General features: G+C 44.2%; 1 protein-coding gene across 1 annotated transcript in view; it reads left to right on the plus strand.

Moving 5' to 3' along the window:
- The window catches only part of SLC24A2 (solute carrier family 24 member 2), a 239198-nt gene that overhangs the window by 213908 nt on the left and 1156 nt on the right, over nt 1–24134 (plus strand). Inside the window, exons 8-10 of the mRNA XM_087869614.1 lie at nt 4128–4268; nt 12603–12692; nt 19647–19813. Coding sequence (XP_087725740.1) covers nt 4128–4268; nt 12603–12692; nt 19647–19813 — 398 coding nt within the window. The remainder of the gene's footprint in view (nt 1–4127; nt 4269–12602; nt 12693–19646; nt 19814–24134) is intronic.

Below are 24134 nucleotides of genomic sequence, written 5' to 3' on the forward strand. Positions count from 1 at the left end.
TTTCCTCTGAGGGCTCTCTCCTTGACTTGCAGATGGCTGTCTTTTCACGATGTCCTCACGTGGCATTTTCCTCTGTGCACACAAGCCCCTGGTGTATGTCTGTGGATCCTACTCTCCTCTTATAAGGACACTTTACAAGGACCCACCCCAATGGCCTCATTTTATCTTAAGGGCCCTCTCTCCAGATACAGTCACATCCTGAGGTGTTGGGGTCAGGGTTTCAACAGAGGAATTGGGGGAGGGCACAGCTGAGTCTGAGAGAATAACAGGCAGAATCAGATGTTCTGGCCACATGTTCTTCCAGCACCCCTGAGCAGGGAGCCCGACACAGGGCTCGATCCCAGGATCCTGAGACCAGGACCTGAGCCAAAGGCAGACGCCTAACCGACTGAACCACCCAGGCGCCATTTGTTCTGTCTCCTCTTTTAAATCCAAGTTTCCTTGGAACCAAGAGTTAGAACCTAGTGCACGAGCTCACACCAAAAGGCGCTCGGTGCAAATCTGTAGATGATGGTGGTCACTGCCTGAGAAATCCCACAGGAGCAGAGCCTGGGAGCCCGCCCTCCTGCTTCTCCAGCACCTCCCCGTCCCACCACGCTGCACCGATCCCTCCACGCTCTGACAACCAGCACACATTCTGTGGGAACTCCAAGTCATGTGTTTTAGTCTCCGATTTCCTGTATCAGAAATTATGAAGCCCCAAGGCAGTGATTGCTGGCCCTGGTTTCACACAATTCTAAGGTTTCTACAGAGACCCCTGCAGGCATAAACTATTTTAAACCCTTCTATCAAAAGTCACTTGAGTTTTTTTCCAGATCATTTTTCATTGTTTTGTTTGCTGCAGACACTCCACAGAAGGTTTAGGAGGTGAGGATGGATTGCTACAAGGTCAGAGCCAAGATGCCACCGCTCTAGGAAAAATTGAAAAAATCCGTGCGCTAATCTCAGTGGCCGTTCACCAGGGCTGAGACTACAGAACGTGCTAGCAGCCCCAGCTTGGGCAAAGGCAAAACCGGCCCCAGCCTTCGCATGGTATATTTTCTCCACTTTTCTAACCAGCTTGCAAGCTGTCGCCCGTTGAACCAGAGTGCAATTGCACTTGGCAAGACGACAATGAAAATTTTCCCCAAAATATGCTGACAGCCTTGCTCCCAGGACACCTCTCAAATCCACCCCAAGGTTCCGGGCTCCTGTCGTCAGTAGCAGGACTGTTCCCCAAGGGGCTGTGGATTCTGCATGCAGAGCACTGCTTGTATGGCCTGAAACCCAAGCTCTCCCCCTTGCCCATTTCTGCCCTAGCAACGCCCCCTCAAATGCAGCTTTTGGCAGTTCTACAATATAGCTAATTGTTTGCGCTGGACAGTAGTATGTTTAGAGCGTATGCATCTAAACAGACAATTATTTTCTGCTATTTGCTAGTGGCACTGCCTGCCTGGTGACTTCGGCAGATGGAGAAAGGAGCTAATCCGTAGGTTATAAGCAGAAGGGTTATTGATGAAATGTCACCATCTGTTGGTGTCATTAAAATGATATGAGTCATGAAGAGTTGCTTTTGTTTTTTCTCAGAAGAAGGTTAGCTTAGAGTTTAGAGAGAAGTCGCTAGATTGCAGATGGCAGTGTGAGATGGGCCTGGGGGCGGGGAGTGTCAATCCTGGAAGGGGGAGGAGCCTCGATGAACTCGTCAGATCAGCGCGATCAGCCTTCGAAGAAGTGCTGGAATCCTCTGCCTGAATAAAATCACCCATCTGGTATGAGATGAGGTACTTAGTAGGAATGATGCAATGCTTCAACCATCCCATGATTCCTTCCCATTTCTGAGGCATCTACTGGAGTAGGGGGTGGGGAGTTGTTCATTTAGGTTCAATAAGAAAGATCGTATCTGGGAGGGAGCATTAAAATGCACCTGTCTCCTAAATCCTCATTGGCCTCATTACAGAGAGAATTCGTGCGGGCCAGCTGACATCTTGGGAGGCTGGTGATCTCAATGGGGAATGATATTCTCTTCGTCCGCTGTGTCTCCTGGGAGGATGTGGTGTTGTCTCAGAAGAGGAACCAGAGACACAATGCCCAAGCTTCCATCAGGGATGGGACCCCTCGGGATGGAGAAAAGAAAGCGGTGGATGGAACCACATGAATTGCGTAGCGAAGGAATCAGCTTTTGGTCTTGTTGACTTTATTGACTCCCTCCTTGTCAATTTCATTGATTTATTCTGTAACTTTTTTATTATTTATTTTCTTCTCCCTTTGGATTTAATTGGCTCTCCGTTTTCTAGTTTCCTAAAGAGGAAACATAGATTGTTGTTTTTTTCTTTCTTCTTTTCCAACATGGTGCGTAACAAAGGGAGGGAGCGCATGAGAAGTATATTTAATGAGGATCCAGATGACAAAAAAACCCAAAAACTGTGCCAACTTCTTAATTCTGCCTTTTTACCTAATCCTCTTAATTCCCTCATATTTGCTGCTTATAAACTCTTTTAGCCACTGCCAAGGACAGAGAGAAAGAACCTGTGATTACCAACTTTTTTCAGTATGGCTTAAGATTCCTTTTATATATATTTTAGTTTTAACTCTTAGAGAGTGTGGGTGATGGTGTAAACCACTACAGGTCCTTTTGGCGGGACTAGGGTTTAGATTATAAATAAACATAACACCACAGTGTGTCAGGCCTCACACCCAGCCCTGTGTCTGGTTGAGTCCTTTTCTCCTCTCCCACTGGCCTGAGCCTGCCCCCCTCTGCCACCTCATAGGGAGAGGGTGTGCGGGGCCGGGGAGGGGGGTGTCAGTGCGGCTGCTGGAAATAGTGCGCTCTGCTGGAAGCAAGAGCCACGGGGGGCCAGGAGCTTCATGAAGCCTATGAGGGTTATTTATATGGTCTCAAAAGGAAGCATCCGTGGAAAAGTTCCTGTTGATATTTTTAGATCTGATGCTTAATCCTCCTGCTGCACTTTCATTTTTAAACAAGCAGGGAAGGGAGTGATTGATGCTGTCTGCAGTGCTGTTTTGAAGGCTCAGAGGGCCCATCTGACAGGCTAATGGTCAGCCTGCCGGGCCCGGAGCCACCTTCGGTCCCTTCTAGCTCTCGGACTTCAGAAGCCACTGGCTTCAGCAGGGGGCACGTAAAACCCCGGCCGCTTGCTGCCAAGTCCAAAGCTCTGAAGTTCACCCCTGATCCTGAGGCCCTGTGCCTTTGACACCCCACAGGCTCTGTGTCTTCCTCGACTCCCATACTCTGTTTCTCTGCGGATGGGACACATGTTTGTGTAATAAACCTTCGACTGGAATTAAAATGGTTTAAAATTTAACAAGATGGGGCGCCTGGGTGGCACAGCAGTTAAGCATCTGCCTTCAGCTCAGGGCGTGATCCTGAAGTCCTGGGATCGAGCCCCACATCAGGCTCCTCTGCTATGAGCCTGCTTCTTCCTCTCCCACTCCCCCTGCTTGTGTTCCCTCTCTCGCTGGCTGTCTCTATCTCTGTCGAATAAATAAATAAAATCTTTAAAAAAAAAAATTTAACAGGATGATTGCATAGGTTAAAAACTCACAACCACACAATCATCCATGAGCTTGACTATTCCAGGGCCAGGGAAGGAAGCTGAGTATTGTTACTGAATTGCTTCTGTGGTTACTTTCCTTTGCCCACTCAAAGTCAATGCTGTAAATACATATACATTTATTTTTAAAAATACAAAATAAAAAGATATATATTTATTTTAATTTTTTTAATTTTAAAAAATCCTCTCCAAGGATTCTCATAATGAATCCTATAGCTTTGTGTTCGAGGAGAAGGGAAGAGAAGGTGGGCATTGGGGTCTTTTGTTCTGCAGATATGGTTTCTCATAAAAAGTCCATGGATCATAGCTGTAGCCCACTCCAGCTGAACGATCCCTTCATTTAAGGGAGAAGCTGAAGTGTGTTCAGGGAGAGAAAAGGAAGTTCCTCTGTCCTCCTGGGTGCACCTGTCTTGTTTGTCCCTAGGATTCAGACATGCAAACCTAAAAATCACATAATGAAGCTGCTGGGGTGACCCAACGAAACTCCTGACGGGGTCCTGAGCATCCCCTCCCTGGCTTTGACCACTGTTGTCTTTTTAGTGTGTTTATTCTTTCATCTCTGTTTTTCTACAACAGACCGCAGAGACGGGTGAAGATGAGGAGGACCAGCCTCTCAGCTTGGCCTGGCCTTCCAACCCCCGCAAGCAAGTCACGTTCCTAATTGTTTTCCCCATAGTGTTTCCTCTCTGGATCACCTTACCTGACGTCCGCAAACCAGTGAGTAGACCATTGTGCAGTTGACTTCTTGCGAACAGCACAGTATAGACCAGTATGCGAGGCTGCCTCCAGCTACCGTAAGAGGAAAAGGGGGGTGACTGATGGACACGTGTATGCTTATGCGTGGCTCAGATCTCTCTGGAGAGGTGCACAGTAATAGTGATGGTTCGAGTTATCCGATTTATGGACAACAAAACTTAGTAGTGTGGAAACAACAGATATTTTGTTCCACTTGGGGACCGTGTAGATCAGGAATTCAAATAGGGCATGCCGGGGATGGCGTGTCCCTGCCCCACAACATCTGGGGCCTCTGCTGGGAAGACTGTGAACAGCTGTGGGATGGACTCATCTGGAGGCTTCTTCACTGGGCAGAGATGATTCAAAGACTGGGCTCACCTGCGATGGTCTATGGGCGAGCCTACACGTGGCTTCTCCATGCGACTCGGGCTCCCTCACAGCATGGTGGCCTCCAGAGAGTCAGGCATCATAGATAAGAAATCAGGGCTCCAAGAATGAGTGTCCCAGGGGCACAAGGCAGAAGCTGCATAGTCTTTGGTGACCTAGTCTCAGAAGTCACAGAGGGTCACTTCCACTAGAGTCTAGTGGTCAAAGCAGTCATAAGTTTGTCTTGATTAAAGGGGAGGAGACAAAAAAATTACTTAGAATATATCAGTGTCATATAGGGTATGACACCCTTGACGGAAGGAGTGTCAAAGAATTGGCAACCACGTTTTAAAACCACCATAGTGATTGTCTCTGAGAAGAGGAACTGAAGGTTTGAAGCAGGAGGGGAGCCCACATTTTATTTTATTGAGTATTTGTGTACGAGTACATTATTCATTCAACTCAAAAACATTTTAAAGAAATGCATTCATGTAGTATAAATGCCTACCCGTCTGATCTTCTCCATCTTGTATTGTTATCATTACTATAATCAGTATTCTTCTCTCCCGTTAGTATGTACCAGGCACATTGAACACAGTACCATTTTGTGAGCAGCAAAGTGCAATCTAAATAGAGATCAGATCAAAAGAACATCTCTCCTACTGTTGAACTGGGTTCTTGGGCCAGTGCCCCAAAGGGTAGGGGAACTAATGATAAGAAGTAGCTGTGCTTTTTATTATGGCCCTACCCACATATCTCATTCAACAAAGGTGTGTACCTACTATGCGTCAGTATGGACTATGGACTATGTATTTCCAGTAGGAAACAACTAGCATAGGAATGTGTATACACACACACACACACACACACACACACACACACACACACGTAGTTTATATGTATATTACTTATATATAGTGTTATATATTATTGGCACAAATAGAAAGAAACTTAGGCACAAAGACGTTAACCAACTCCTGCCTGATCACTTCCTCGGGGATGGAGGGGAGATTCACACCCAGGTCTGTGTGACCACACAGCTTGGGCTCTCCCCTCATATTTCCTGATACCAGAAAGTGGAAGTCCAAGAACACCACTTCTGAAAGCAGCATTTACAATAGGGCACATGGTAACCTACAGCGAAATTTAGCCCAAGTCTTAAGAGCCCCGTGGTGATCCCACTTTCCATACTTGAAGAAGACAGAAGAGAAGTCCTGTCCCACTGGCCTGGCCTATAAATAATCCAGCCCGGTGGAGATCCATGTCTTGTCACATACAGGCCAGGAAAGGACCGCTCTGTGTAAGGACTCCCAACATTAGAGGTTTCCCAGTAAAGGGGACATGGAACAGGTGTGGCTTACTTAAAGCAACACTTAGGTCTCTTTATTCACGACACAATTGCAGAACATCTGCTCCGCGCAGAGGCCTGGCTTCCTGGAAACCTCCAGCCAAAGAGCTGGAATGTGTTCAGTTTCTTCACAGCTCACGTCACGGTGACATTTCTGAGATGTGCATGCTCACGTGTGCTCTCGCACACACGCGCTCTCTCGCTCTCCTTCCATTGTTCTGCTGTTCAGACCAGTGCTTTTGCTCTGCCCCAGGGAGGAAAAGCAGAGAGACAGACATGCTTTCCTAAATCCCTGTGGCAGGCCTAGTGCGGTGTGGCCCGGGTGGAGGGGGCTGATGGACTGCTGAGATGGTGTCAGCACACGGCCACTGGAGCGGTCAGGAAAGTGTGCAGGAATGGGAGGAAGATGCCAGTAATCGAGGCCTGGGCTCGCAGTTTGGGCGGGACTCCTAGGGCAAGGGCTGGCAGTGCCAATCGTCTCTGTGATCTGAGCTCACAGGACAAGGACGCCGGTAGGGGAGATCGGAGCTCTGATCCAGCGACTCTTGGACAACACCCAGGACTCCACCATAGCAGTAATTACCCGGATCACGACAGCCGTGCTGGCTGACACTACAGTCCCCGGGGTTAGAGAGCAAGAAGCTGCAGCTGCATGATGCTGTCGTCTGTAATACTACGGACTGGTCATTCACTGTGCACAGGCCTCGAGAGCAGCCTCTGGGCCAGGGTAGCCAATGAGGCTTTTGCCCTTCACGCTGTCAACAGCCATCCCCGGGCTGGACCGGATTTTTTTTTTTTTTTCCTACATATGCTGTGTGTCCTCCCAAGCAAAAATGTGACTCTAAGAACGTTTGGTTGTTTTAAAATTTCCTCAGCAAAATATTTATTGAGAACCTATTATGTGCCAAGCAGCAAGCTTGTGCCTGGAAAGACAGGTGAAGACAGGAACTCACAAATCCTATCTTTAAGGAGCTCTAAACTTAGAAGAAGACACGAGGCATATAACTATAACACCATATCAGTGACAGGAGCTAGATTCGACCAGGAGTCTGGCTCCATAAGCGTTCTCATTCTACCACACTGATGACACTGGTTTCCCCCCCACATAACTCATGGGCTGTGCAACCTTGAGAAAGTCACTTCTCAACGTTGGACCTCACTTTTCCTCCTCTGTGAAGTACAGGGAGGGGAGATCTCTAGATTCCCTGCTGGCCATGACATCTGTGATGAAGGAAAGCATGAAGAGGGAACCCTCGCCACAGCACTGCAAATTTAAAGGGACCATGCCTCCCAGTTTGCCCGGGGTAGCCCCAGTTTAATCTCAAAGCATGCTGGTTTGCCAGATGCCCTATACGGCCATTCTTTGCGTATACAAAACGCCAAATGAAAGAAACCATGCCAGTTGATACAAAAGCCCATAAGTGGCTTCTCGATCGTGCGTAGCACAGAAGAGTTTCAGCTTTGATCTCGTATCAGTGATCATTTGCTGTGTAACACACCAGCCCAAAACTTAGTGGCTAAAAAAAAGGAAGCAATTTTTTAGTCCAGAATTCTTTGAATGGACCATTTGTTCTGGGCTCAGCTGGACAGTTCTGCTCACCTGTCTGGCTGAGGGCTTGTTGGCATAGGAGTATGTCAGCGGGAAGAGCTCATCTCGGCCCCACACGGTCCCTGAGCCTTAAGTAGGCTAGCCGGAGCGGACTCACGTGATGGCCAAGTTCCAAGGGCAGCAAGAATGAAAGCAGCTGCAAAGCCTCTTGAGATCTAGTTTGGAATCTGCATGCTGTCACTTCTGCCATATTCTGCTGGTCCAAGGAAGTCATAAGGCCAGCCCAGATTCAAAGGATGGGGAAGCAGACCTCGCCTCTTGTTAAGAAGAACTGGGAAGTGCTGCGGCCATGTTGGCAGTCTACCACAGCCTGCATGCACTACCACAAAGGCCTCCTGAAAAATATCAAGGGAGAAGAAAAAGAGAGGAGAAAATTATTAATTAATAAACATTTGCTCCTCCGGAAGGCCTGGCAGCTCTGTTTCCGCAGTAGTTTTTGAATTACCCATGGAGATGAACGTTCCAAACCCTGACAGTAATTACGAGGAAAACATGATTTTTTAGTATCCATCCAGATTCAGGGTAAACAGTACTCCCACTTGTTTTTATTTCCGCTTCATTTATATGCAAATTATATGACAGCGTTTGTTGGATTATACACACTTCCAGCTCAGATTAATTCACTTTTATCGTTTTCTTAAAATAATGGCTTTGGTTTAAAAGCAAAAGAACTAACATACAAACCTTAATGAGGAGCATGTCTTTGGTAAACATGGACAATCATAAAGGAGATAGAGATCCCCGAAGTTATATTCTCTCCTGACTTAGGGTGGGTACTCTTACAAAACAGGAATGTATCTAAACGCATCTAAACGTGACCGTTTGAACTGGGAAGGTGCCTCAGAAGTCAGCTCTGTTTTCACAGCTGATACCAGCCATTGAGTCGTTCACCAAGTGCTTATTGTGTCTGTGTGCCGAGCACAGTTCTAGCAAGAAGGAAGTGATTGAGACCCAGAGAGGTTTAGTGACTTGTCCAAGCGCACCCAGCAAGAAAGAGGCAAATCCACGACCCTCAGCCAGGTACACCTCTCTGAACTCCAGTTTCCTTGTTTCTTAAAAACCAAAACAAGGGGAACATCATCTATTATCTGAGCACTTATTATGTGCCGGGCACTTTGGTAGACACTTTACGGACCCAAAATCCCCAGAACAATTAGATGTTGTTATCCCCCCCCCCATTTTACAGGTGAAAAAACTGAGGCTTAGAAGATGAAAGGATTTGTCTCAAGTCACATCACTGGTAATCGGTGAGCAGGGATTTCAATACCGATCATATTCATCCAGAGAATGCACTTTTAATCTTTAATAGGATTGTGGGGGAACTGCTTTTAGACATGTATGCCCCCAAACCTTGCATAAAATAGATGCTCAGTGAGTATTTGTCAAGTTTAAACCAGTAAGGATATGGCCAATTTGTGCAACGAGCTAATGTCCAGAAATGTTTTCCAAGCCAAGAGAGTATCACGCTGATGTACTAAAAGCTTCTAATGAGAACATTAGCTGTCAATTATACACGTAAACCATTACATTGGGAACAAAATGGCCGGCACATGGACGCAATTTGCTTTTTGCTAATTAGTAGGCGGTCCATCCCAGCAGATGTTAGGAAGAGCCACCATTACTAACCAAAAATTGACATGTCAGACCTTGGCTTCAGGGGCTATTTCCTTCCTTCCAGTGAGACTGGTAACGAAATAATTGCGCAAGTCCGACTGGGCAGCATGTCTGGAATGAGACCATAGAGTCCAAATTAGGGGAGTCATTCAGAAAAAAACGAAAGAAGAAGGAATTACCTGGGTTGTGAGATTGGAAAGGATAAGGTAGTTGGACAGTTGGGAGACATTCAGCTGACCTGCCGATGCATAAAGGGTTGATGCTTCCCAATCAGGGACAAGGTGGGATGAGGCAGATGGCCATTCAGCTGGAATGCTAGCCTCTGTCTCCCCGATGCTCCTTATATCTTCTGACATTCGGAGCACAGGCTAGTATTACAATGATCATCATTATGTCTATAGCTGGGCATATTTTGAGCCTTGTTGGCCCTGTTTTCTCTAAGAACAAATCGGTATGACCTAAATATTGGCATACATGCTGGATAGTCAGACAGACCTAGGTTTGAATTTCAGGTCTAGTTCAAGACTTGGGTACAGAGTAGGTACCCGGCCTTTACCTACCCCTAGTTTATGATGAAGACCTGGAAACTCACAAATAAAAATTATCTTTTAATTTCTTTTCACTGAGTCCCTAATACAATACTAGGTACACATAGATGTCCACTAATTACTAATTGGCCTCTTGATCAAGAATCACAAGCATCATTGAGAGAGGTTTTCATTAGCTGTTGATGTGAACTTGGTTCCTTTACATCCTTAGTCTGACTCCTTAGTTTCGACCTTTGGATTAGGAATGTTCTATGGTTCAGGGATGATGTTCTTCAGATGAGAAATATGTTCAAATAATTGGATTCTGACTTGTCACATCACATCAATGCACAGACGTGCAAAGGCATAATAAATTAAAGAATAATTATATATTTAATAAATGATCTAAGCTGCAGAATGAGCAACCTATGAAATGAGGACTCTCCCAAGATCTCCAGCACATACACCGTACCATAAAGTAGGGAGATGGTACTCCATTCCCTCCCTCCCAGGTTGCTCAGAATCAAGTTCACGGCCTGCTGGCTGCTCCAATCTCGTGTGCGGCCCCACATCACAAGAAAGGCCTTTTCCTTCCCTGCGACAGAGCCTGGCCATAGGAGATGAAACTCTCCTCCCTCTTAGGGTCCTGAAACAGTGACTTGTGACCAGAGGAAAAGAATGGGGACTCCAATTAGCTAAACCCATGTCTGGGAAACTTGCTTTCTTAGCTCTGGCGATTCCAAGACCTGGGGAATCTGGTCTCCAAAATCCAGCTGAATCCTCAGCTTTAAAGGAATTCGCCCTCAGAAGTGAATGTCTCAACATACACTTCGAAAAATGGATTACTTTTTTCCCCCCCACAACTGACTAAAGTGCTCAGGCCCCCAGGAGGGTCCTGAGTCTTTAGCCAAAATTCTTTTCCTCCTTCTCACTGTGGCCTGATGTCTCCCCCGATTTAATCAAGCCCACGGGTCTTGCAAACACTGCAGCTAACAAATAGCCCCAAAAAGACAGCACTCTCTAATTTAACAGAACGGTACGCGCGATCATAAAAACATATATTGAAAACTCAAAATTAGTAAAGAGAATGTACGCCTGGTTTGGGGCGATAGAGACTGTGTTCGTTATTATTACAGATATTCAAAAGATGACTAGTTACGAGTTTGCACCTCTTAATGAAGCTCTCAAAAGCCATGACAAAAAGCATTCTGTGTGGGGCGCCTGGGTGGCGCAGTCGTTAAGCGTCTGCCTTCGGCTTAGGGCGTGATCCCAGCGTTCTGAGATCGAGCCCCACATCAGGCTCCTCCAATGGGAGCCTGCTTCTTCCTCTCCCACTCCCCCTGCTTGTGTTCCCTCTCTCGCTGGCTGTCTCTCTCTGTCAAATAAATAAATAAAATCTTAAAAAAAAAAAAAAAAGCATTCTGTGTGACCACCCAAGGTCAACTTTTTAGACAATTGAGATAGCTTTCATCCGAGTCAACTCCAGGATTCACTTCTCTGGACAAAATTGGATGGCATTATCAAAGCAAAAAATGAGATTGTTTCTCATAGTGGAAGCTTTGAGATAAAAAGTATTTGGTAGTAATAGGTGAGAGGCTGAGGGCATTCTGCTGAGCATGTTTTAAAGGGCCCCAATTTTGCAAAAAAAAAAAAAAAAAGCTATCAACAAAACACCACTACAATCCACTGCAAGCCTGGTCCCTCTGTAGTGAGGTCGGGTAAGAAACACTACATTCTGAGTGTCTGATTTTGGCTAACATTTGAAAGAAACTAAAAGTGTTCACACTGAGCGCTGAGTAATGCATAGAATTGGTGCATCATTGCATTGCACACCTGACACTAATCTGACACTGTTCATTATAGTTGGATTTTAAAAATAGAAAGTGTCGGGGTGCCTGGGTGGCACAGCGGTTGAGCGTCTGCCTTCGGCTCAGGGCATGATCCCGGCATTCTGGGATCGAGCCCCACGTCAGGCTCCTCCGCTATGAGCCTGCTTCTTCCTCTCCCACTCCCCCTGCTTGTGTTCCCTCTCTCACTGGCTGTCTCTATCTCTGTCAAGTAAATAAATAAATATTAAAAAAAAAAAATAGAAAGTGTTCACACTGTAAGCCTGAGATTGCACAAAGGCCAGTGCTCAAAGAAGAAATAGACATTATTATGTCAGGGGGGAGAACAGGAAAGAAAACTGTCCCAAGATCATCTACTCTGCCCCCCCCCCGCCTCTGTAGGAAGCAGTGCACTAGGCCTCTGTCTACTCTATTCTACAAGAGTGGGTCAAATGTCCTGAAGGGCAGCTGTCCTATAGAAACTATAGAAACTATGGTGATGGCTTCTTCCGTGTGGCCTCTCCCAGTGATTTGTGGGAGAGTAAGAGGAACCTGTTTTGGAACCTACTGATCCTTCTTGTTAAAAGCAGTTAATCACCTACGTTTTCTGGCCAGTGGACTGCTAGGATGCATGGGGTGAAGCAATAGAAACTGTTTCTGATGAACTTGAGCAGAAGGGAATAGGAGAAGGAGGAAGGCTATGGGGTGGTCAAGAGATTGAGGGCCAGGCTGAGAAACCAGGTGTCGTGGGAAGGGCAGGGGGCATCCAAGCAGCCAGCAGCAGGAACAGACATTCTCTTCAAGAGACTTCCATCTCAGGAACTAGCTTTGGCTCCAACCAACATTCCCAAGAGAGAATCTTCTGCCCTGGCTTGAATGCGGGTAGGCAGGACCTTTCAATTGCTGAGCCTACAAAGATGGAAGGCAATGGGGAGGAGTAGCAGCATTGGTGGATTTAGCTTGGGTCTCTCAGGTCCACCTCATGGATGGCGCTGACGCTCTCGCCTCTTCCTGGTTCTCTTTCAGTCGTCAAGAAAGTTTTTTCCCATCACGTTCTTTGGCTCCATCACCTGGATCGCTGTATTCTCTTACTTGATGGTCTGGTGGGCACACCAGGTAAGACCTTGAGAGGAACACCCATCTGCCTGGTTCTGCTCATGGTTGCCAAAGGGTTCGTTGATGTGTCTGCTTTGGGAAAAAGTCAGAATAATATTGTGTCCGAAAAGACAACGTACATATTCCAGGACTAAAGGATGTTACCCCCACTGAACTTCCCCATGTCTCCTGGCCTTTTCCTGTGGCAGGGAGTCCAGTCAGCATAACTCTGGACATCCGTGTGGAGGAGGTCACCCCAACACTTCTTGCCCTCTGTAGCCTGAATCCAAGCCTCCCCTGCTCTAGGAGGAATGTCGAGGTTTTGCCCACTCCAGGAGTGGGCCGCCACTCACCGCAAGCTCTCGCCAGCCTTTCACACTGGCTCGAGGAAGAGAAGTGGAGACAAAGTAGTCCCCTTCCTTGAACCTCAGTTTGCTGTAATGATGATGTATTTTACTTTTAACTCAGTGCCAGTCCTAGTGGCTGTCACAAGAATAAACTCCCAGGAATTATTTGTTGTAACACATGGATGAAAGAATGAAATGCAAACATTTCACGTTCTCATAGATAATAGTGGTAACCATTACTGGTTGATTGCTAGGATAACTCACATCACTTTGTCCTCGTGATCTTGACAGTCACCCTGTACGGAGGCACAAAGCCCATGAAGGAGGTGCTATTATTATCCACAGTTACAGAAAAAAAGAGTTAGACTTTGAGCTAATAATAAAATTGCTCAGGATTATATAGGTTTAAATATCAGAACTGAGATCGTAACCCAAGTCTCTGAAACTCTGGAACCTGTGTTTTTATCCTCTATTATCAACAGTCCTAAAATACACATCATATACATCTGAAAAAGCACTTCTACCAGGATAGATATAGATACAGATCTTATAAGATAGATATATACCTTAAGCTCAATAATAGAAAGGCAAGGGGCACCAGACCGGCTCATGGGCAGAGCATGCAACTCATCATCTCAGGGTCATGAGTTCAAGGCCCACTTTGGGCCCATCCTAATGTTTAAGATGGATAAAAGATTTGAATAGATAGTTCACCAAAGATATGCAAATAGATAATAAGCACAAGAAAAGAAGCTCAGCATCATTATTCACTAGAGAAATGCAAATCAACACCACAATGAGATGCCACTTGACTCTCACTTAGCATGGATATAATAACAAGCATTGGGGAGGATGTAGAGAAATTGGAACTTTTATTTATTGATGGTAAGAATATAAAGTAACGCAGCCACTTTAGAAAACAGTTTGGCAGGCCACAAAATGTTAAGCACAGAGTTACCATATGATCCAGTGATTCCGCTACCTGTATACCCAAGAGAAATGAAAACATCCACACAAAAATTTATATACACATGTTCACGGCGGTATTATTCGTAATCGCCAAATGTTCATCAGCCAATGAGTGGATACACAAAATGTGGTCTATCCATACAATAGAATACTATTCCACAATAAAAAGGAACAAGGTATTGGTACACGCTACATGTGAATGGACCTTTAAAATATTATGCTAAATGAAAAAGACAGTCACAAACAATCACATGCTGGAATGATTCCATTGATATGAAATGTGAAAAATAGGCAAATCTGTAGAGACAGAAAGTTAATGGTTGCCTAGGGTTGGGGAGGTTGGAGGGAATGGGGAACGACTGCGAAAGGGTACAGGGTTTTTTCCTGGGACAATAAAAAAGCTCTAAATTTAAATTAAAGCTCTAAAATTAAATTAGCTCTATAAGTCTATAAATATGCTAAAATATTGAATTATATATATGGTTTAAGTAAGTGCATTTTATGGTATGTAAATTCTATGTCGAGAGAGAGTTGTTTAAAAATAAACATAAGGGGCTCCTGGGTGGCTCAGCTGGCTAAGCGTCCAACCCTTGATTGCAGCTCCGGTCACAATCTCAGGGTTGTGAGATGGAGCCCCGTGTCAGGCTCTGCACTGGGTATGGAGCCTGCTTGAGATTCTCCCTCTCCCTCTGCGCCTCCCCTCCACTGCCCCACTTGCATACACGCGCTCTTTCTGTCTCTCTGAAGAAATAAACATGAGATACCACTTCACAACCACTAGGACGCCTATATTCAAAAAACCCAGACATGTTGATGAGGATGTAGAGAAACAGGACTGCATACATTTACCAAAACTCCTAGAACGATACACTTTTTTAAAGGGTGAGTTTTACTGGATATAAAATTATACTTTGCTGTATGTAAATCACACCGTAATTTTTTTAAAGAAAAAGAACATATAACATCGTTGAAAAAATCCACTGGAAATGTCAGTTAGTATAGCCAGTATTATTCTTACAAGGTACTTTATGTTATTCCTATCCTATTATTTTATGATGTTTGACTTCAGATTATTCTTCCTGGATATTAACAAACAATTGCTGACCCACTGAAGAAGCTCTGCTTGCCCCAAAGTCATGATTTTCCACAGTCATTTGCTATCAATACCACCCAGAAATCATTGCAGAAGATAAGCTGCTTCTCAGGCTCCAGGTTTCCAGGACTGTTTGCCATTTATAACATGTAATGATTTTTCTTTTTTTTTTTTTAAGATTTTATTTATTTCTTTGACAGAAATAGAGACAGCCAGCGAGGGAGGGAACACAAGCAGGGGGAGTGGGACAGGAAGAAGCAGGCTCATAGCGGAAGAGCCTGATGTGGGGCTCGATCCCATAACGCCGAGATCACGCCCTGAGCCGAAGGCAGACGCTTAACCGCTGTGCCACCCAGGCGCCCCATGTAATGATTTTTCTTAATAATTATTTTTATTCTTAAAAAAATAATTTCTATTCTTTTTAATTCTTTCATGTACTGATAAAAAAAAAAGTGGTGGATTTTTTTTTTCCTCACTTGTTTTCTAGTGATTTCTCTTTAGCCATTCTAGAAAACATCATCCTCTACACTTTCATATTTTTCTGTCCTTTTTAATGATTATCTTAATTCCATACTCTTACTTCCTTTTCATTCTCTTGTAGAAAAATTCAAACGTAGGGGCGCGTGGGTGGCTCAGTCGTTCAGCGTCTGCCTTCAGCTCAGGGCGTGATCCCAGCGTTCTGGGATCGAGCCCCGCATCAGGCTCCTCCGCTGGGAGCCTGCTTCTTCCTCTCCCACTCCCCCTGCTTGTGTTCCCTCTCTCACTGGCTGTCTCTCTCTCTCTCTCAAATGAATAAATAAAATCTTAAAAAAAAAAAAAGAAAAAAGAAAAATTCAAACGCAATGCCTAGAACAATAATAATTACCAAAAAGCCCAGGAATATAAAGTGCATAAAGAGAAACCTTACTTTCTAGTAATGAATGAGAAGCTTCCTTTTCTCTTCTATAGAAATGCTCTTCTAAGACATCCAGACAGCTGATCAAAATAGCAGTTTACGTTCTAAGAAGTCTAGCTCTAATTCTGCTTCTTATACTTTTGAGCTATAAAAGCCAGAAAGATAACAAATGTACCATTTAGTGCTCAACCGTTTTGTTATCCACAGTCTTACCAACAATAAATGCTATTTAATATCATTATTTAGCTACTGTTTGGCCAAAAATAAATGCCCTTTCCATAAAATGCTTTATGCATACTTTCCTTTAGTTTTTGTTACCTTTTATTGTTTTTGCATCATGAAATTAGTAAATTTCTTGGGTGATGAGAACATATGGTTAAAATCCATCCTGCATCGAATAGGAGCAGTTAACTCTAAGAGTCCGATACAACCTTGTGTCTCATTTCGCAATATGACATTTTTACAGTTCCTCCTTAAGCCAAGGCATGGAACTGCATCCTGCGATATTCGGAGCGGCACTGAATTTGGATTCTGAGTGGCCCCATCATCTACTTGCATTAGAAAACAAAGGAATTCCCCCCAAGAGAGGCTGACATCCTTTCTAGCTCTAACTTCTCTGATGCTGCCGATTTGATCAGCACTGTCCCATCCCTGTGCCTATCATCTTGCCGCTAACTCACCAAAAGCCAAATGCAGTGAAATGTTCTTCAAATGAGCTTAGGAAGACTCGTTCTCAATCAGCAGCAGTGTTTCTAGGAGCCGTACAAATTCACCAGGAGTTGGAGGCACAACAGAGAGTCGTCATCCTGGTGATGCCCCGCGTTAGAGGCTGACGCCTACTAAACCAGCTTCGGGCTCCGCTGCCAGCCCAGTGGCTGCCGTCTGCTAAGTTGGAGTGAGAAAGGAGTAGGGTCTGAGTTGGCACAGCTGATATTTATTGAATATTTATACCTGACACCGTGCTATTTGCTGTCTCATCATCACATATAATCATCACAACAGCTCTGAGAGTGGATATTATTATCCCCATTCTACAAATGAGGAAAACTGAGGCTCGGGGAAGTTGGCCACCATGTACTGGGAGTGGCAGGCTCAGATTGGCACCCAGGTCCCCTGGATCCGAGCCATCCCTCTTAACACCACCACCAAACCACCCCTCTTCATTTTCTGCTTTTTTTTTTTTTCTGTCTATAGAGCCATTCAAACTCTAAATATAAGTGTTGTTTTAGAATAGTTGCTGCTGTGGAACTCCCTCGAAGAATCAGCCTATTTATCGGGGATGACAGTCATTCAGTCAGCATCTTCAGAGTCTCTGAAAATGTTTCATTCCAAAGCTAACCCAAAAAATAGGTCATCAAGGAGAATAGGGCACTCCTATGCAGAACCCTTATTTAATTTTTTCTAGGAGAATCGGTGAAAAACATGCTAGTAAAATCACCTAAGTATGTAGATTGACTGATTTATTCAGCAAATAGGTATATTTGCTATACCTATTAATAATAAATAATAATAAACCGGGCTATATTCTGTGTATCAGGTAGACTACAGTGATCCAAGCAGGGATTCTGCTCACATGGACTTCCTTCATTTCTTTTTTTTTTTTTTTAAGATTTCATTTGTTTATTTGAGGGGGGAGGGGAGGGAAGAGGCAGAGGGAGATGGAGAAGCAGACTCCCCACTGAGCAGGAAGAGCATCGGATCCCAGGACCCCGGGATCATGGCCTGAGCCAAAGGCAGATGCTTAACCGACTGAACCACCCAGGCGCCCCCACGGACTTCCTTTCTGATGGGGAACAGTGAATCTTTGCTCCATGAGGACAGCATAAGCTGGTTTAGCCAGCCAGGCTCTAGAGCAGACGTGACCATCAACACAAAAATAGCTCCCAACTATGCTTTTAAGTCAGTGGAAACAGAGCTATTACTTATAAATCACAAAAGGTATTTAGACATGAGTTTATTCTATTCCCTAAAGTCCCTTATTCTTTTTTTTTTTTTAAGATTTTATTTATTTATTTGACAGAGATAGAGACAGCCAGCGAGAGAGGGAACACAAGCAGGGGGAGTGGGAGAGGAAGAAGCAGGCTCATAGCGGAGGAGCCTGATGTGGGGCTCAATCCCAGAACGCCGGGATCACGCCCTGAGCCGAAGGCAGACGCTTAACAACTGAGCCACCCAGGCGCCCCTAAAATCCCTTATTCTTACATGCTACTCTGGCCCTTTGAATTTTTTTCTAAAAATGATGAATGTCATCAAGTAGGCTGTTGAAAACCAAATTGAAAGCATTATCTTGAAAGTTTTCAGAACTGCAGTTTGCCAGCTCCAGAAAATACATAAAGCTTTTACAAGTCCCAAGAAGACTCTTTTAAAAAGTTGCTCAAGAGAATGGAGAGCCTCCATCTGCGGCTAGACCAACTGTCAAAATAGACTTCATCAGAGTTAAAGGGCAAAGACCAAAATAAAACATAATAACCATCCCCCATTGCTTTTCAGTAATGTTTTCCATTTGCGAAGGGCTTTTCTGCAAATGATCTTTTTAGTCCTCCCAGCCACCTTTTAAGGGTATTATCATCCCCACTTTAAGGATAAGAAAGCAAGGATCAAAGACTTTACACAATTGGTTAACTGAACAGTAGGTCAAGTTCTTAATAAATGCCAGAGCCAGACCTTGGACTTGTGATTCCCTAACTGCTGGTTTCTCCACAGCTGCCGTGCTGATTTACAGTCATGTATTACCAAACCCCAAAACCCCCCGAATCAGTTTCCTATGGAAACAGTAGTCTAAAAGTCTTTAAGAGTGGGTTACAGACACTAGGAGATGGCAAAGAAAAAATGGGAACACTAGGTGTCCATCCTTAACCTGCCATTGTTAATCCAGAGGCAAAGCCGCAACAGGATTTGGTTCCATAGTCAGGCACTGGCCGCTGGAGCCAATGGCCAGTTGGCTTTTAAAACTCCCTTCTGGGGGTGCCTGGGTGGCACAGCGGTTAAGCGTCTGCCTTCGGCTCAGGGCGTGATCCCGGCGTTCTGGGATCGAGCCCCACATCAGGCTCCTCCACTACGAGCCTGCTTCTTCCTCTCCCACTCCCCCTGCTTGTGTTCCCTCTCTCGCTGGCTGTTTCTATCTCTGTCAAATAAATAAATAAATAAAATCTTAAAAAAAAAAAAAACTCCCTTCTGCCTCCTTGCTCAGTCTTAACAGACATCCTATAGAAACTGCATTCAAGCCCCTATAGCTCTTTCCTGAGACTCTTGTGAACATTCCCGATCTCTTGGGTCTGAATATGATTAACGTATGAACTCCTCCACGGCAGTGACTATGGCTAACTCTTATCATCTCAGCCCCCCCAGAGTGGAGGGATTATTTTAAAGGGGGTTGTGGGGCACCTGGGTGGCACAGTCAGTTCAGCATCTGACTCTTGGTTTCTTTTGGCTCGGGTCGTGATCTCAGGGTTGTGAGATCGAGCCCCACATCAGGCTCCATGCTCAGTGGGGAGTCTGCTTGCGATTCTCTCTCCCTCTCCCTGTCCTTCCCACTTATGCACGTGCTCTTGCGTTCTCTCTCTCTCAAATAAATAAATAAATCTTTTTTTAAAGAAAGGGAGTTGCATGAAAATGTTTATGTTGGTTTTGTGACTTCAAACACTCATATGTGTCCCTGTCATTACTTTTAGGTTGGAGAGACAATTGGCATTAGTGAAGAGATTATGGGTCTGACCATCTTGGCTGCTGGGACCTCCATCCCTGATCTTATCACCAGTGTCATAGTGGCCCGGAAGGGGCTCGGGGACATGGCTGTGTCCAGCTCTGTTGGAAGCAACATATTTGACATCACTGTAGGGTGAGTAGAGACAGTTCCGTGAAGGTGCACACGTCAGTTCTATCACTGTCTTTGTCTTCTGAGAGGCTGCGAAGACACGACCAGGATCTCTGAGTCCAAAATTAACCGGTATCAATAGAAAGTAAACACTGGGAGTACCATTCCATTTCACTGACTCCATTTTTCATTTCCAGAGAACTTAAGAATAATAAGTTATCCCTAGGTAGGCAGAAACGCATGCCTGCACACGAAGTGACTATTGTAGGAAAAACTTTAAGAATTTTGCTTATATAATGGCATGGGCTACACGTTAAGAATATTCAGTATTCAGGTATAATGGAGATGCTGTATAGTTTTCCTGTATTTTTTCCATATTCTAATTCTAATTAAAGTCCCCACCAGCCTCGGGTGAGATTTTGGATCATAAAACAGATTGGAACAAACATAGGCCCAGCAAAAATATCCCATCTCCTTCCTTGGAAAGGGCTGGCAGGTTTGGTGTCATTTACGTATGCTGGTAAAGATATTCTAGGCTTTTTGAAAGTCAGAAGATGAGATCTATTCTTACAGTGAAGCAAACTGGAGTTCTCAATATGAATAATCTCTAAAGTGGATCAGACTGGGGTGGGATGCCATTGTTTCTGTCATTTCATTTAACTTGCCAGAAGTAAAAGTAGTCTGGTAAAGAACCCTGAATGAGAACCCCTGAGAAAGTAAGACATGGGATGTGATCCTTCTGTTCCCAGAACTGAGTTCTTGACACTTGAATTTAGAAACTCACTAAAATGGATCTACTTTCGCATCGAACATCTTGAATGTTATTCTCTCTTATACCTTCGCATTACCTGTGTTTTCTCATTCAGTGTCTGATTTGTGGAGATTTTTTTTTTTTTAAAGATTTTATTTATTTATTTGACAGAGATAGAGACAGCCAGCGAGAGAGGGAACACAAGCAGGGGGAGTGGGAGAGGAAGAAGCAGGCTCATAGCGGAGGAGCCTGATGTGGGGCTCGATCCCACAACGCCGGGATCACGCCCTGAGCCAAAGGCAGACGCTTAACCGCTGTGCCACCCAGGCGCCCCTGCAGATCATACTCTTGCATGGCCATGTTTATCAGTCTGCGCACTAGACTGTGAACCGCTCGAGAGCAACAGCTCCCCGAAGCCTCATACATGCCTAATGCATGGTGGCGCATTGACCAATGTTTGCAGACGGAATGAATGAATGTAGGAATGAATGAATGCCCTAAAAGGTACATGTTTTAAAGGAAGGGTGTCTCTCGCAGAAACGGTATTTCTCGGTTGTACTGCCGACGCGTTTAGAGTAGTTTTCGCGGTCAATCTCCTGTAAAAAGGAAAATAAAATATGCTATAGCATAAAGAGAGAAAATCCTACAAGTTGGGAAAAATTATAAGACCTACTTGTCCTGTTTTTGAAAAATAAATATTCCAGGGAATTGCAAGATGCTTTTTGTTCACTGTTCTTACATCGTGTATATATATTGTAACAAGTTAAATGAAAGTTTAGAGAAAAATAACCCCTAACCCTCCAACCCAAAAGCCACATTTAATTTTTGTATGTTCTCTTCCAAATATTTCACGAAGTTTTCTTCATGAATATTCAGTTTTGTCCTTTTGGAGGGCTTTTATTTTTCCATTTTAAAGCCATTTATGACCGGTACAATATAGGCATCTATTAGTTAGTAAATCAACTATTTTTCCACGTTTCTTTATAGCTCTCATAATTAACAGTTTATCACTTCAAAATATTTCATCCTGTGGCTTTTCAGTTTAGCCACATTTTTTTTTCCAATTTTTGGCAATTATGGGTGCATCAATGGAGACCTTTATGCAGAAAACCTCCTCTTTTATTTTTATTAGGATAAATTCCGTCAAGAAATATTAATGAATTAAAGATTATGAGCATTTTAATGGCTATTGATGTATATTTCAAAAAGAGTTTATACCAATTGATGAACTTTTTAGCAGCATATTAAGTATAAAAGGTATTTCATAGTCTTGCTGGCATTTTCCTTTTGCTTATAATATTAACCATACTCATGGTAAAAGATTTAGAAAATACATACAAAGCATAAATAAAAAGCAAGGATAATCCACCATCCTGTTTTAGTTCATATATAGTTTACATTATTGAAATTGAAATTGAATTGAAAATTGCTATTTTTATGTACATCCTTCATTTTAACTATAGAATTACATCAAGAGTATTTGCCTATATCGTTATAAGCTTATGATTTTTAATGGCCACATAACATTACCTTGACTTAGTAGTTTGCTACTTAACTAGCTTTTTCTTATTAGAGTTTAAGGTATCCCCAATTTTTCAGTACTCAAAGTAATACTGAAATGATCATTTTTCTGAATAATTATATTTGCAAGTAATATATATATTTCAAATATATATATTTCATATATATATATTTCATATATATATATATATATATATATATATATATATATATACTTTTTTGTTTACTTGAGGGAGAGTGAGTGAGCGAGCGTGGGCAGGGAAGGGGTAGAGGAAGAGGGGGAGAGAGAGAAAGGAAATCCCAAGTAGGCGCCACACACAGAACAGAGCCGGATCTGGGGCTCGATCTCACAACCCTGAGATCATGACCCCAGCCGAAATCAAGAGTTGGATGTTGATTCGATTGAGCCACCCAGGTGCCCCAACATTTCAAATATTTCTTATGTTTGATCCCTGACAAGAGAAGTGATAGATCAAAAGGCATGAAAAAACATAATTTTTCCTGCAAAGGGTTTTACCTATTTGTAGTGCCATCAAGGTCAACTTCACCAGAATCGGATGTGCGTGTGCACATATGCACGTCTAGCTTAACAGTGGTTTTGGTCTTTTTCTTCCTAAGAGACGGAAGTGTGGAAAAAGAGCTCCCCGTTACCAGTCCCTAGTGGAGGTTTTCATGTTTGTACCATCTCCTCTCCAGCACTCCACCCCAACACACCCACATACACACCCCACTCCCTCTTTTCCTCACTTATCATTACCCAAGGGAGGATGCCAGGGCTGCCCCCTCTTGCTGAAAGCTGGAATTGCACCTCGTGCCCTGAGAGGGCCTGTGGAACCCGTCCCCTCCTGACGTGGTGCAGGAAGTCAGCGCCTCCCAGCCAAGCTCTAGTAAGCAAAACGCCTGTGTTGACCGCCATGAGGCAGTTGTACCAATCTCTTCAGCTTGGCCCAGGTTAAATATATACCCAGATGGGGCCTGCAGGTGCCAGGCCCTGGGTATTCAAAGATGCATAACTCATGGGCTCTGCCTCCACCGGCTGCCTCTAGCAGCAGAGACCAGATGGGTAAGCTCACTACCCCTTTCACCTCATTATTTCTCTCAAGCTATTTGCTTTTCCTTTGGAGAACTTTGTGCTTCAAAAGAGCACCTCTTCGGGGCGCCTGGGTAGTGCAGTTGTTAAGCGTCTGCCTTCGGCTCAGGGCGTGATCCTGGCGTTCCAGGATCGAGTCCCACATCGGGCTCCTCCGCTGGGAGCCTGCTTCTTCCTCTCCCACTCCCCCTGCTGTGTTCCCTCTCTCGCTGGCTGTCTCTGTCACATAAATAAATAAATAAATCTTTTAAAAAAAAAAAAAAAGAGCACCTCTTCTTCCATTTCTCTGAGGTCAGGCCAAAACTGAATCTCCCTTAGCCAAAGGCTAAAATCCTGCAGAAGCCTCATCCAGCTGGGCAGCTGGGTCCATGTTTCCCCAGCCAACGTTCCATTATTAGGCTCAGTGGTAGAACTGTGTCTCACCCAGCGGCTTGGAGATGCGCAGGCCACGTGGGTCACGTGTTGTCGGCCATTTTCCTCTCGCTCGGAGTCCTAACTCACTCCCAGGGTGCACCTGACAGCTTTCTGATGTCTTCCGGAGTCGTCACTCCGGATAGAAAGCAAAAGATGTTACCAGATTTTTAAAAGTCAAAAGCAAAGGGAGAGAACAGGTATAAAAATACATAATGAAGTTTTTAAAAATCACATCACAAATATAAGATACTGTCTCCCTCGAATTTTCCAGGAAGACCAATTTTTAGTTAAAAGGCTCTCCCATATTTTCCAAAATAAATCTCAGACAGCTATATTATATCATGTATCATTTATTTTTACTGGCTGGTAGATTGTTAATTAAGTCATTGCTATTCTTTTCTCCATTCCTAAAAATAATGTTGCCATTTTCACCACTGATTTCTACGCCTTTTCTCCATTTGTCTGCTCCTTCTCCTGCCCTGTACAAATCTTCCAGTTCACTTTTTTAGCGTAAGAAGGAAACACACAATTATTTCCAATCACATTCAGAAATCACCTGCGGTGGTTAT

This window comes from Ursus americanus, chromosome 18 (genome assembly GCF_024610735.1).
Source record: "Ursus americanus isolate L20-20 chromosome 18, mUrsAme1.1.p, whole genome shotgun sequence".
Lineage (NCBI taxonomy): Eukaryota > Metazoa > Chordata > Mammalia > Carnivora > Ursidae > Ursus > Ursus americanus.